The sequence below is a fragment of the Ammodytes marinus genome (assembly GCF_949987685.1).
Source record: "Ammodytes marinus genome assembly, chromosome: 5".
NCBI classification, from domain to species: Eukaryota; Metazoa; Chordata; class Actinopteri; order Uranoscopiformes; family Ammodytidae; genus Ammodytes; species Ammodytes marinus.
Genome location: NC_137234.1, coordinates 11,255,663 through 11,270,646, shown reverse-complemented (window position 1 = coordinate 11,270,646; position 14,984 = coordinate 11,255,663). Strand labels below are relative to the sequence as shown.

General features: G+C 35.7%; 2 protein-coding genes across 2 annotated transcripts; both read left to right on the top strand.

Annotated features, from left to right (window-relative positions):
• Positions 1-1,183: 1,183 nt before the first annotated feature.
• LOC307251217 (troponin I, slow skeletal muscle-like) lies at positions 1,184-2,583 on the top strand (the record flags this gene model as incomplete). Its single annotated transcript, XM_080028538.1, has 8 exons — positions 1,184-1,194; positions 1,305-1,308; positions 1,472-1,513; positions 1,626-1,757; positions 1,834-1,923; positions 2,032-2,202; positions 2,305-2,395; positions 2,508-2,583. The coding sequence occupies 7 exons, from the start codon at positions 1,184-1,186 to the stop codon at positions 2,389-2,391; spliced, it is 537 nt and encodes a 178-aa protein (XP_079884664.1). The 3' UTR covers positions 2,392-2,395; positions 2,508-2,583.
• A 2,183-nt stretch (positions 2,584-4,766) lies between these two features.
• Positions 4,767-14,793, top strand: LOC307251216 (troponin I, cardiac muscle-like; the record flags this gene model as incomplete). Its single annotated transcript, XM_080028537.1, has 10 exons — positions 4,767-4,871; positions 5,267-5,356; positions 5,607-5,780; positions 6,395-6,474; positions 11,250-11,253; positions 11,396-11,437; positions 13,421-13,552; positions 13,654-13,743; positions 14,393-14,566; positions 14,685-14,793. The coding sequence occupies 10 exons, from the start codon at positions 4,767-4,769 to the stop codon at positions 14,772-14,774; spliced, it is 981 nt and encodes a 326-aa protein (XP_079884663.1). The 3' UTR covers positions 14,775-14,793.
• Positions 14,794-14,984: the final 191 nt, after the last annotated feature.

Below are 14,984 nucleotides of genomic sequence, written 5' to 3'. Positions count from 1 at the left end.
AGACCTCTTGTCCTGCTGTTTATGTGAACAGCTTAGGTATATAAGTATCCGTCTTTACATTATTGTGTAGGAAGCAGTAAAGACTGCGTACCACGGCTGGTATTTATATGAGGTTATTTCTGCTATGTGGCTACTTTTATCAAGGTGTTAAAACGACTTTTCAAACATGGCTCTTGTACTTCTAACAGATCTCAAGCGTCTTAATGATCTCTTGATTTTCTAAGTGAGGACATGTACACTGAGGCTTAAACTGCCTGCCAAAGCATTGTAACAGAACGCTTGACCCATCGTTGTGGCCGAAAAGCTGGTGTGATAAGTGTTGATGGTTTGCTCTTATGAACTGCCAACATCCTAGGTGGAAGGTCAAGGCTGCAGGTTTACTGTTTACTTTGAGTCTCGTACCCTGTCAGGCCCGGCTTAATTTAAATTGGATATATTAGTGTTGTCATACTTTTGTCCTTCACTAAAATCTATTTATATGGCGCCATAATAAGTAATGCAGTTGTAAAGCCAATTCTACAAAGAGAAGGTCAAAAAAGTGGGAGAAAGACACAGGGGAGAAGATATGATAAGGAAGATAGTTTTGGTGTACAGCTCAATCTTTCACAATCTGGACCTCCTGCTTTAATAATAAATACCAGTACATGCAATTAACAACTTTTTAATTAATAATTGTGCAGTAGCGTGGATCTTAAAGGTTTGGGATTGAGAAGAGTTTTTTCTTAATTACTCTGACAGACTTCACAGGTTTGGTGTTGTTCCTCTCTTGGCTGCCAAACCTGTCTGCAGCTTAGCATTCTCTGGCATCACCAAGGCCTTGCAGGGCAGCTGCTGGGATACAGCAAAGCAATGGGGGCAATGTGGTTAAATATAGCCATGCAACCAGCTCTTTGTCAACCCTTTATAACAATAGGAAGGATTATCTGGTCCTGAAAGAATACTTAAATGTGTCTGAGAGCCCCTGAATACAATTCAATTAATATCTTAAATTGTTTCATAGTAAGATTGAAATAACAAACTTATTTAATTCAAAAAAACAATTGCGACTTTGACAAATACTATTATTACGGGTACTAGGTCTAGCCTGCTAAACTATGTGGAGCATATTATGTGTTGAAAATACATGCAATGCAGTTAAAATGAGTTTTCTTTTGTTGCTCCAAAGGTACAATAAGCTGCAGACATGTCTGAGGGGTGAGTAGTCTCTAAATATAGCCAACATTATGTACATTATTTTTATTAAAAATAAAAATAATCACAAATATGTACATTTTGTCCACTTTTCTTGCCATGTGTTCATGAAGACCGGTAAGTGAAAATGATTCCTCAAACATGAATCCTTAATATTGATTTTAAACCATGTATTTAGATCTAATTTTGACTTTTGAAAACCTATAATAATGACTCTATTATATATAATCTAATATATATATTTATATATATATATAAAGTATCCTTATCGTTCTTGCAGAAAAAGCCAAAATATTCAGCAACACGTCGTCTGCTTTTAAAGGTAGGTCTTGTGGACTGTTAAGCCATTTGACAATACTATTTAACATTATGCAACATGCTCAAAGGCCGCCTAAGTTTTTCTCCATGCTTATTAGTGCTTCATTATCTTACAGTCCAAACTGCTGAAGAAGGCAACTTCTATGCTTGTGGCTGAAGGGGAAGCGAAGAAACATGAGAAAGAAAGATCCATTAACGAGTGCGCACCTCCACTGAAGCTGTCAGGTCTGTCAGTCCAGGAGCTGCAGGTACCCCACACAGCATATCATACAGATGCAGTCACTATCATTTGGCATATACTTGACAGTTTTCCTTATCCTACAGGACCTTTGCAAAGAACTAAATCAAAAGGCAGACGTTGTAGATGAAGCACGTTATGATCTTGAGGCCAAGGTAGTCAAAAATGACAAAGAGGTACGGGATAATTAAATGGGGAGGTTAAAAAAACAGTTCATATGTTTACTGACCTATCAAGATGTAGAGTTGCTTCTGTCTTAAACCATGTAAATGTTTGTTGCTCAGATCCAAACACTGCAACAGAAGATCAATGAGCTGAAGGGGGCAAAGAAGCCCGTCTTGAAAAGGGTGAAGAAAACTACAGAGGACATGCTGGGCTCTGTCTCAGACGCCTCCAAACTCATGAAGGCTGACTTCAAGGCCAACCTTAAGACAGTGAAGAAGGAGGAAGAAAAGGTAAAGTTGGTGGCTGAGACAATCATGCATACAATAAAAAAAAAAAAAAAAAAAGGATTGTAAAAATTCACACAATTTTTCAATTAATCTCTCCCTTTACAGAGGGAAGAAGTAACTGACTGGCGTAAGAACGTGGAGGCCATGTCTGGTATGGAGGGCAGGAAGAAGCTGTTTACAGCTGAAAAATAAAAAGGTGCTTACTTTAAACAATGCTACATTATCTTTCCTAATGTTAACGTAAAGTTTGTAATCTTCAAGTCTAAGTTATATTATTATTAAAATATTTTTGCTCTACTTTATTTCAGAATCATTGTCCAAATTCAAGAAGATTGCCGTTACAGGATGAAATAAAAACTGGTTTTTGTAAAGAATGATGTCAACAACTTTCAAACGAAAATAAATAAAGCACTTCTTAGATTCAACTGTACCAAAATAGTTTTGATATAATCTTGTATGTAAAAATACCACTATGCCATAAATGTAATAATATAAATTGTATATATAGTATACAGTACCCTTTGCTTATCGAACTAGTGCTAAAAAAAAGGCTGATTAGCTTCATGAGTTTTTCTTTTCTTTTAAGTGCAGTATTTGTATTATACAGCTGATGGCGCCGTCGCACTATCTGTAACACATGTGATGCTGATTAAACAACCGTCAACTTTGGTTTCTTTGATGATCAGATTTCAAGGTTTTTCATTTTGAATGGATATTATAATAAAAGTTAATAATGACGCTCTTTTTAAATTAACAGACAAAATCGATGTTAACCACCAGAGTCAAAGCTGTCTTAACAGCTTCGATTCAGAGTTGAGCATTAAGGGAATAGTGGTAAAGCCAGTACATATGGGGGATGCGTTGTTAAAGTACAGTGATGTACATTATACTGTCTGTCAGTACAGAGAAGGCTATTTTAGTTAGCCACTCACAGAAGGCAATAGGAGCCATTAAATTTGACTTGAGCCTTCTTCTAGTCATTTAAATTCAACTGCTGCTCACCTCAACAGGTTTTTCTTCAGGGATAAAAAAAGGTATGTTGATTTTTATGATGATGATCATGTCGTTTAACGATAAATAATAATACAAACTTATATATTATTATTAAATAAAACTATTGCACCTGTTGCAATTATCTGAAGTGTTAAAGAACAGCCTTATTAGGCTGTTGTAAAGCCATGCTTATTTACTGTAAATGTGAGATGTACACATTGATATTTAAGGGACCAAATATTAGTCCTGACAAGAATAATGTATACAATTGTATTACTTTACTAAAATCAATGCATTAAATTCAAAGGCAAGGCAAGTTTATTTATATAGCACAATTCAGACACAAGGCCATTCAAAGTGCTTTACAGGGGCAATATTAAAATACATAAAACACATTAGAAGACATTTAAAAGCGAATGAAAAGAAGTAGAACATTTAAATTAAATAAAAAGTACAGGTTAAAATGGAAACAGAAAAGTCTTCAGACTCGATTTAAAAGAACTAAAAAAACTTGAGGTCTGCTGCAACCCTCAAGAATTCAGGGAGTTTGTTCAAAGGCCCATTTAGTGTATCCATGTAATATTTAAATTCGCTTATCAAATAATTCTTAATGGTTAATGTGCACTTCTTTAGCCATTTACTAAAGCAGCAGTAAATCTAATCAGTTTATATAATTTAACACAATCAGGAAATAGTTTTTTAAATCATTTACGCTTTGTTATGTAGTTTTTTGCTCTCACGTATTTGGCCTTGAAATTGGCACCACTCCACCACTCGGAGCACTCAAGTCTGCAGTGTTGCTAATTTAAAGGCTTAGTGTTGGTATGTGACCATACTGAGGGTCTAGCTCCAACTTGGCTCGGTCAACAGGAGGTGAACAAAGGGTGTAGAGAAGAAAAAAAAAAGCTCCTTCATTAATGACAACTTAATTAAATATTGCTTGATTTATGCAACATTTTCTTTTTAAATCTTTTTATTTATCAGTTTTGAAGACAATTTATGCAATCTGAGAGTGATAATCTGTGTATGCACTGCTAGCACTGCGTCTAATGTCTGGATAATGCATTTTTATGACTTTACTATAAACTCTTTCACTCTTACAGACAGAAGACCAACATGTCTGAGGGGTGAGTTACAATTGTCTATTGAACTATGAAAATGAGCAGTTCTTTGGACCTTTCTCATGTTGATACTAACTCTAATTTATTTTTCTTTTCCATGTCAATTTACACCACAGACCAGTAAGTCACTTATTCTGCATAGTTCTGTCTATCTAATTCAATAAATCCATTTAGATAGCATGTGTATTATTATTTTTTATAACTTTTGTCTGCTGTTTTTTGTTTTTGTAGACTAAATCAAAGATTTCTGCATCTCGCAGACTAGCTCTCAAGGTACTGTCTTGTCTTTATAATAATTTAAAATAATATAATATAATAATAATTATAATACTTTACTGCAAGTAAAATTTCAGTATTTTCAAGTATTCACAAAATAATAAGAGTGAGATATAAAGTGAATCAGTCTCACTTTTTTATTTAATGAAGACTAAGCTGCTGAAAATGGCAGCTAATATGTTGGAGAAGGAGACGGAGGCGAAGAGGCTGGAGAGAGAAGCTACTCTCGGTGAGAGAGTCCCTCCACTTCAGCTGTCTGGCTTGTCCATTGTGGACCTTCAGGTATGCTCAGGGCAACCTGGTACATTGAAACAATACCATTGAAATGCTCCATACACAGGCATCCCTCTGATGTATATAGATGCCATGCATACAGCATGTTCTTATGCAGTAACTACATTATAGGAGAGGTAGCTGACACCATAATTTACACCTTTCAAATTTCTTCACATAATAAATACATAATGAGTGACCACTTACTGTAATCATAATAATTGTGTAACACGTAACACAGTACATAACCACTGTGTCGATAGACACAGAGTTAACCTGTGGATGGCTTTATAAATACAGTAACTGAATGTGGCATCACCACCTATTCTATGCAACAAGCCAGAAGATTGCATGATTCTCATTACTTTATTTAACACGTGATGTGCTTCTCTTTCTGTTGGCAGGCCCTGTGCAAAGAACTGCACCATAAGATAGATTTGGTAGATGAAGAGCGCTACGACGTTGAATCCAAAGTGGGCAAAAATGACAAAGAGGTAAATGTTTAATTGAAATGCTTTTTGAGCTACATGTAGATTTAATTATATCTTAACTTTATGAATGTGTTTTACTGGTTACTTTTTTCATGCAGAAGCATTGAAATAAGTTGTGCTTAATTTGATGTTTTAAGGTTTAAGGTTAATGGCCTACTTCCAGAAGTTATTAATGATTTTTTTTTTCATTTGTTCAGACTGGCTCTGAACAACTGGGTGCTCTTTTACCTACTTCCTTAATTTTTTCCGACAGCTTGAAAATCTGTCCATGAAGATCACTGAGCTGAAGGGTAAAATGAAGCGACCAGCTCTCAAGAGGGTGAAAATCTCAGCTGACGCTATGCTGGGAGCTCTGCTGGGCTCTAAGGTCAAAGAATCAGTGGACTTCAAGGCCAACCTCAAGACTGTGAAGAAGGAGGAGGAGAAGGTAAGGAGGGCAACAGTGTAATTTGTTTCTGTATTAACTATATTTTAACTCACATGGTTTTTAAAGTTTTCATTAATATATGAGCCTGGGGCGACTCAACTGGTTTTCAGATTCAAGAGGTTTATTTGTCATATGCACAACAATTACAGCAGCAATCATTGGCAATTAAATTCTTAAGCGTCAGGCTCCTCTCAACAATGCAATATAGAAGAAAAAAAACACAAGCGAAGAAAGAAACACCTAAAACACAAATAAACACAAAATAAGTGCAAGGACACAGTGCAGAAAAGGTGCTGTAAAAAGTGAAGAGATAAGGTGCAACATATGGATATAAAGTAAATTTAGAATTGAATTAAATGTAGATAAAATAGAATACTGTACATCGAAATATCAATAAAAATAATAACTGCAGTGACATAGGATACTGTACATGTAATAGAATAATGTTAAATATAATTTAAAAAAATCATAGGCGATATGTACAGATGCAAATTATGACTCATGAGTGGTTAACATTTTAACAATATAAAGATCAGATGGGTTTAGAATTATGGCATGATGCTGTGGCATTGCAGGTTTAGTATCACTAAAAAATGTTTTCTTCTTATGAACAGAAAGAGGAGACGGACTGGCGTAAGAACGTGGAGGCCATGTCCGGTATGGAGGGCAGGATGAAGCTTTTCAATGCTGGACAGTAGAAATGTATTTATGGACATCAAGCTTGACATAATACGAATGCTGATTTACAGTGGACAAGAACAGAGAGGAAAACAAAGTTAATATTACTGCTTGGAATAGTACGTTGACAATGTAAGTGTGAGTGTATATATATAAAAAAATGTTTAGATTCAAAGAAAGAGAATTTTGTACATTTTATGTATAATATACACTCTGCACTATGTTGTTCTGTGGTGGGTGCACCACTTGACATTTTAATTGTCTACACTTTCATAGCAAATAATGAAATTTGCTGTCCTGGAAAAAGACCCGGTTCATGTCATGAATGATAATAAATGCTTCTGACTTCACCATATCTAAAGCTGCACTTCTCTTTTTATACATGTACTTTATTATCCGAGTGGCTCCTTGACACTCCTAGATCAGATGCTAGTGACAGTTCCGGGACTTGGCAGTTGTCAACAGTAGCGCAGCTGAGAACAAAGTAGTTAAATCATCTTCGTAAATCAAAGCCGACGGAACTGTGAACGTCCAAAAATAAAAGTTTGCAGGTTCAGGGCTGCAATAAACCCCACAATAAAGCAACAAGGGAGCAGCTCACAGCACAAATCAACGCGACTACTAGTAAAAATTATAATTATAACAGAAAAAATGTATCAAGAGACTTAACTTGAAACTATTTTGATTGTTAACTATTTCAAAATTTTAAGCAAATATTTAAAAAGTTTTTTCTTTTTTTGCTGTCTTGTGTTTGTCTGATAGGAAATAAAACGACATACCTTTGCACTTGGAACTATGTATCATACACGACATGCAATTTAAAGTTATTGACATTGTACGAATGTATGACTTGGACTTTTCACTGCTCTCTTATATCTAATAATGAAACAATTAGACTAGAACATGTTCAGTAAGTAATTAAGAATCCCTGCAAAAAAAAAAATTCTATCCAGTGTGTTGGTTAATAATTTTTCCAAAGCCCCTTTGAGTACCAAGAGCCTGGCTAAATGCCAATTGTCTAAGTGTTGGTGAACCATGGAAGATTGTGCTGCCCCCCATCGGTCTTGACCCCAGACATGTCAGTAACTCTCTCAACACTACTTCTAATCTTGTGGTTCAGACGCGACAGTGATGATAGTCAAAGCTTCTCGTATCATAGGGGCCACGGATTTACACGTGAAAGTCAGTTAACTCGTCAAAGTGATTTCTGGTCTACAGTTACAAAATAACTTCTTTGGCTTTTGAGGAGCTGTGTCAAATATGAGAAAATAATCCTTGCCTAAGGTGCTATTATTTATCAGCCTCAGAGTTGCAATTCCGAGTCCAACATTTTGGGAATTTCTGAAGGTGGCAAGAAATCTGCAAAGACACCACTGCTGGCAGTTGCATCTAAATGAAATCCAATAGTTACTAATACGAGTGTTAAAGCAAATTTAAAAGAAGCTACACATAATTGTTTATGTGTTTTCACCTGTTAATGAACTGATTGAAAATACATACAACACTCACCGGCCACTTTGTTAGGTGCACCTGTTCAATTGCTTGTAAAAACAAATAGCTAATCGACCAATAACATGGCAGCAACTCAATTCATTTAAGCATGTAGACGTGGCCAAGACAATGTGCTGAAGTTCAAACGGAGCATCAGAACGGGGAAGAGAGGGGATTTAAGTGACACTGAACGTGGCATGGTTGATGGTGCACGGCAGGATGGATCCATACTTTCATGTTGTTTATTCCAAATTTTGACCCTACCATCTGAACGTCGCAACTGAAATCGAGACTCATCAGACCATTGTAGCCTCAATTTCCTGTTCTTAGCTGACAGGAGTGGCACCCGGTGGATGTCTTCTGCCGCTGTAGCCCATCTGCTTCAAAGTTGGACTTGTTGTGCGTTCAGAGATGGTATTCTGCATAACTTGGTTGTAACGAGTGGTTATTTGAGTTACTGTTGCCTTTCTATCATATCGAACCAGTCTGCCCATCCTCCTCTGACCTCTGACATCAACATGGGATTTTCGTCCACACAACTGCAGCTCACTGGATATTTTTTTACTTTTTTGGACCATTTTCTGTAAACCCAAGAGACCCAAAAATCTGGCTGAGAAAACAAGCGAATATACCGCAGACCCAGACTGACTACTGAAGGGAAATGAAAATTGAGCGGAAGTAGGTAGGTGGGCGGTGCCAGGCTGGTCCTGTCCAGGTCTACATGCCTAAATGCATTGAGTTGCTGCCATGAGATTGGCTGATTAGTTATATGTGTTAACAAGAAATTGAACCGTTGTACCTAATAAGTGGCCGGTGAGTGTATATACTGTATACAACACCACAAAAGTAGCTGATTAAGGCTATTTCAGTGACTACAAGGACATAGAGGTAACATTAAATTAAATGTATTTGTTCATGCTTTTATCTAGAGCATCTTCGTGGATACAACCCAGTCAGTCAGAAAATCTCGGCCTCTTCTATATCAGTTTTCTTGAATACTCCTTTAAAGCACGTACTTGAAGTGATCTAAAAGTAACATATGACTCCAGATTTGTACTTTTATATTCCTGTTTAATGGTTCGCTGCCTACCTATTCTTACGTGATGGAATGAATCGCAGCCTTTTGTGCGATCCAACATTTGAGACTCCCTGTTACAACAATGACGAAGATCCAACTCTGGCTGGCTCAGTTTACATCCCATCAAGCCCCGGGCAGCACCTGTCCTTGTTCTTCTACTCCCCTAAAAAAAACTTCTGGCTTTGTTTTTACCTCCAAGGTGGCCCTGTATTGTGGGGTAAGGCTTGACTAGTCTGATATCACACTCTAGAAAGGAATAGTTGGAAGATGTGCATTGAACATTCAAGTACCACTAACTTTCTGCGAAGATGTGCAGAAAGTAAGAAGACAGCTCCATTTGAATTGATGCGAGAAGTCATAAGTCATTTTGAAGTGCTATTTGCAACATACCACAGCAGTCCTCCAAATGTGTCACAACAACTATCCCTAAACGATTGCTATTGTAACTTTTATTTTTTTTTACAATATAAATTGTTTCATAATTCTCAGTTAAAAAAAGAAATAAATAAATCGTAAACATCTTGCAAATTATTTTGTAGTGTCAACAACAATTATTTCGATACATACAGCTTATGTGGCCGCAGACATTGCAAACCTCTTGGTCACAGTTGGTGACCCTATTAGATACCTATAGATTGACATCTTTAGTCGATCAAGATTCACACTTGGACTGTGCTGTTCTATAAATCAAACCACAGAACAAGTGAATACTGACTCTCTATGTTGATTTCTTTCTTCTGTTCAACTACTTGATGCAAACTCCAACAAGTTGGTTTGGTCAAGTGAATGTGACAATGACCCAGCAGCAATGTGACCAGCTCTTAAAACGCTCCCTGTCACTTCCCCCAACAGCTGCAGTCAAAACCACACAAGATACTCAAAGGTTTGAGCCCATAAATGAAGTTTTATTACCCCCTTTCGTGTCTGAATATTGAGGCGTTGCTATGTGCAACAGTAAGTGTCACTGTTGGTGGAGAGACAGAAGCAGTAGCACAGAGAGCAGTCTATTTTAGTGAGCCATTCACATTTAGCACAGCCACTATAAATCTGATTGATTTTCCTCTATCGTCTCTCAGAAAGTGGATTGCTGGCTCCTCACACACACTTTCCTTCAGTTTTTAGGTGTCGCTCGAGGAGCTGCCCAGCTTCAATAAGGTACAGAATTTGTATTTGGAGGTATTTGTAGATTTAAGTCATTTTGTGTGTGTTTTGTGTGGAGAGCAAGTTGATGTGTTAATAACTAACATGTTTAGAATGAACAGGAGAAAAATGTCTTGAGATGAGTACTGTCTTTCTTTACTTTTAATTGTATTTAGATATCCTAATTAACATTGACAGCAAGTTGAACATTGTCAAGTTAAATGCCTACGGATTATCTGGACATTCACATTTTTTGTCACCTATGCGGAGACTCTTGTCAGTTATGTTAGCACATGCTTAGACTCTGCACTTTGAAACTTTTGCATATGACACAGGTGCTTCGAAAGTGTTTGTATTTGTAATGTTTTTGGAAAATTTCTCCTGAACGAATGCGTGCATGTAAGCAGTCAACTCAAAGTCTGCACTTAACAAACTAATTTACTTTTAATAAAATTCAAATTTTTTAATGGCATTTGACTTAATTCTAATTAATTTTCATTTGCATCGAACATACATTGAGAGAAAAAAAAATCTATATCTTTATTATTATTTGAATATACTTTTTGTAACCAATGTATCATCAGAATTGTTAAGTAAACAAAATGTAATGTAATGTAATGACAATGTGTATTACGACAGAACTACTTGTTTGGTATATAACACATTCCCTTATATTGCAGCAAGGGAGCAACTGCGTAAACAGGAGATGACTTTGTACAACGGCTTTAGTTAGGCAACAAATGTTTGGAGTGGGTGAAATACTGAACAGTGTTAGGGTTAAAAATATCATCAGCTTATTTAACCAGGTGTTTAAAGGTGAAAGAAACTCACACTGTTTGAAATTAAATGCATGATGGTCAAAAGATAACGGTTTTTATTCTCTGCAAAGACATTTTGTATTTTATTTTTATTTTTCCAATCCTAGAGCACAGATTTAAGACAACCATGGCTGATGCGTGAGTATTTTCGGTTTCATGTTTTGTTCGTTGACAGCTTCAAAATATACTGCAAAACTATCGATCGATATTTATTATGTAAATATACTGACATATATTTTCTCTCTCTTGTCAATGCTCCAACAGACCCGTGAGTATCTTTCACATATCATCTTTAATTAGTATTTTTTGCTGTCCATTTGTCTATGAAGGCCTAAACTAAAATATAAAAATGTGTATATAAAGTATATAGAGAAAAGACTAAAATTAATATTTTTATGTTTTTATTCTAGAGAGTAAAAAAGATCTCCTCCTCTCGAAAGCTGGGGTTGAAGGTCAGTATTTTCCCTTATTTAACCCTTGTGTGACCTTAACTTTTTGTGTACACTCATACCCTAGAGGACAAAAACATCCTCTCCCTATACACTGCCATAAAAACAGTATACAGTAATATTTTTTTCTACTTTTTTTTTTACAAACCTTTTATCCCACTTGACCTCTTTACATACATATCAAATATTCATTCATTTGTAATTGCTTTTAACCCTTTACATACAAGCTTATGTGATGACGTGAGCCATTTTTATTAAAAAAAAACACAATAATTGAAACATTTCTCATATAATAGATGCAAAGTGGATTTTTTTGAGTGGGATAATCAGACTCTAGGATATGTTAATGATTTGCAATCAAACTGCTTTTGATACATGTTTAGTATTTGTGCAGTCACAGATGCAAATAAATACTCACACTCGTCCTCTCCCTATAAACTGCCCTAAAAACATTATACAGTAATATTTTTTTCTACTTTTTTTTGAAAACCTTTTATCCCACTTGACCTCTTTACATATATATCAAATATTAATTCATTGTCAGTTGCTTTTGACCTTTTATTTCCAGTTTCTTTGATGATGTCAACAAAGTACCAAAGTAACAAAGTGAACCTGCAGCCACCTGAAAACCCACAAATTGCACCTTACAGCTGTACACATATGCATGCGCACAAAGACACACACACATACACACACACACACAGTAATTTCACAACACACACACAGACACAACCCTACGGTATCCATATGGATCCACACTTTCCATTAATTTCTCATATTTCTTATGTTTAGGCCTGCAACTCTAAAAAATTACAAAAAAGTACAAAAATGGTTTTAGGGAGCATATTTGATCCTCAAAAAAAACAGGACGAAACAAATGATTGAGCTAGATAGGGCTAAAAAAGCTATTTTGGTGTCTTAAGTGTTGGATTATTGCCTAATATCATCACATATACATGTGTTTGTCATCATGGCTATGGTTTGAAAAAATAAAGTTTAAATTGGGCCATTTTTTCCATACACGTTTGAGTTTGTAAAGTGTGTCTGTGTGTACACACACACACACACACATACACACACACTATATTTTCTCAATACACACATATGCACCACACACTAGCATCCCTACCAACACACTCACACCATTTAGGTTGATTTTTTTTTCTATTACACTGTGGGGGGCAGGACCGACAACCTGGAAAATTGCTTGTAATTGAACCCTATGCCAAATATAGGGAAATGGCTCAAAATTGTGAAGGTGTTGAAAATGATCAATTTTGATGCTTTATGTCGAGGATGAAAGCAAAAAATCATTTAAAAAAATATTTTATGTTGTAATGACAGCAGGATCAAATTGGTAAAAAAAGGCCATTTTGAATGGGAGTCAATAGGGGACAAAAACGTCCTTAGGGACATGAGTGTAACAAAAAAGTGTACAGCCTTTATAATAGATGGTACAAAGTTGCTGAGTAGAAATTCACAAAATATTTGAAAAAAAAATCCCTGGCCAAAAATATTTCAGTTAACATAAGCACAGCCAAAGTTATACACAAAAAAGAGCGTAAAAAAAATGCGAAAGGACAAAAACGTCCCCGAGAGCACATAAGGGTTAAAAAGTTTTGATGTATTTCCCTCTATTTATTTATATATCTGTTTTCAATGTATTTCTTATGATGACTTCAATTTATAATGTAGGACATTGGAATGTACTGTATGTCATCATGCAATTTAACTAACAAAGATTAGCAACAAGGTTGTTTCCAGCATATGGCATAAAGTTGTGTTGGTACATTATCCTTATATACATATATTTACTGTATATATTTTTTTTAAAGAAGAATGTTTCATACTAATGGTCCAGTTCTATAATATGAATTGATTCAATTGTGTTGTGTTATGTGAATTGTTGCTTTAATTTGTCCAAATATTCAAGTTATATATAAAAAAAAAAAAATGTTATCTATTTTGTTGTGTTTTTTCTATCAGATCAGACTGTTGACCGTCGCGGCTCAGATGCTGCAGGAGGAGAAGGAGCAGAAGGCAAAGGAGAGAGAAGACGCTTTGGCAGAAAGAGTTCCTCCTCTTAATGTGTCTGGTCTGTCGTTGCAGGAGCTTACGGTATTTATTTGTTTATTTGTGGTATTCCATTCTTTTTTTCTCTTATTAGTTAGTTCAAGTAATATTCTAACACCACTTTTTTTACTCTTTTTTCTATACAGGATCTTTGCAAAGACTTGCACCACAAGATTGATGTTGTAGATGAGGAGTGGTATGATATCGGCCTCAAGGTGACCAAAAACGATAAAGAGGTGAGCAGCTTGAGAATAATTTTAAATTATGCATTTTGGTATGTTTTTTTTTGCAGTTACTTAATTCATTTTATTATGGAGGGCAGGGTTACAAAAGAGCTTCAAATGAACAAACACTGCCTTCCAGTGGCAGAATTGAGAATTACAAGACATAAAACATTTGTTAAAGCAACAAAAAGTACCCCCACACATTTTAGACTCAACGCAATTCATAACTTTGTTTTACAACATTATAAAGGTAAGATGGTAGGAAATTACTCCATTGTTCCACTGTAATCCATGACAATTCATTAACTGTCAACTGTCATTAGTCATGGTGTGTTTATTTTTTAGAGCCAACAAACTATTATACTGATACAATGCACATACAAACCCAAAACCCCTAACATTTATATTCTATATCAGGATTAGTTCAATTATATATTTCACTGCATTTTTTTCCATTAAAATATGCATTTAAAAGGAACTATTTCTTTTAAAGTATCTCTCACTTTGTAGTTTGTACTGGTCAGCAGAGCCTTAAAAAGCTTTATAAATCCATCTTTGTAGAGAACTGGTTGGGGACAATGTCAGAATCTTTGGTTACAATGACTTACAATGGTAACACAATCTCTTTTTTATCTCATGATTGTGTCTCAATGATCTTCAGATTCATGACATGAATCTGAAGATCATTGAGATCCAGAGTAAGTTCAAGAAACCGACCCTGAAGAGAGTCAAGATCTCAGCTGAAGCCATGCTGAGCGTTCTGCTGGGATCCAAACACACTTCCTCCATTGACTTCAAGGCCAACCTCAAGACAGTCAAGAAGGAAGAGGAAAAGGTAAGTCTGGCTCTTGCCTTAAGGGACTTAGAAACATGTCAGATCAAAAACTACTTTTGGTCAAATGATCTGTTTTGATCTGGGCTGTTTGCCCATGTCATGTCATGTTTTCCAACAGAAAGAGGAGGTGACTGACTGGCGTAAGAACGTGGAGGCCATGTCTGGTATGGAGGGCAGGAAGAAGCTGTTTGACGCATCCGGCAACTAAAGAAAACATTCACTTTTGTTCAAGAGAGAATCTTATCATTTTAAATTATTAACATTACATATCGTCTTACCTATATTATATACATTTATGAATTGCAGGTAGTAACACTGTTTTAACCAGGAAAGTATTGCCTGCTAGTGTGTAGATATAAAGGAAAAGTAACGGATGCTGTTCATTTAAAAAGGGACTATAGACTTGAAGAACATTTTA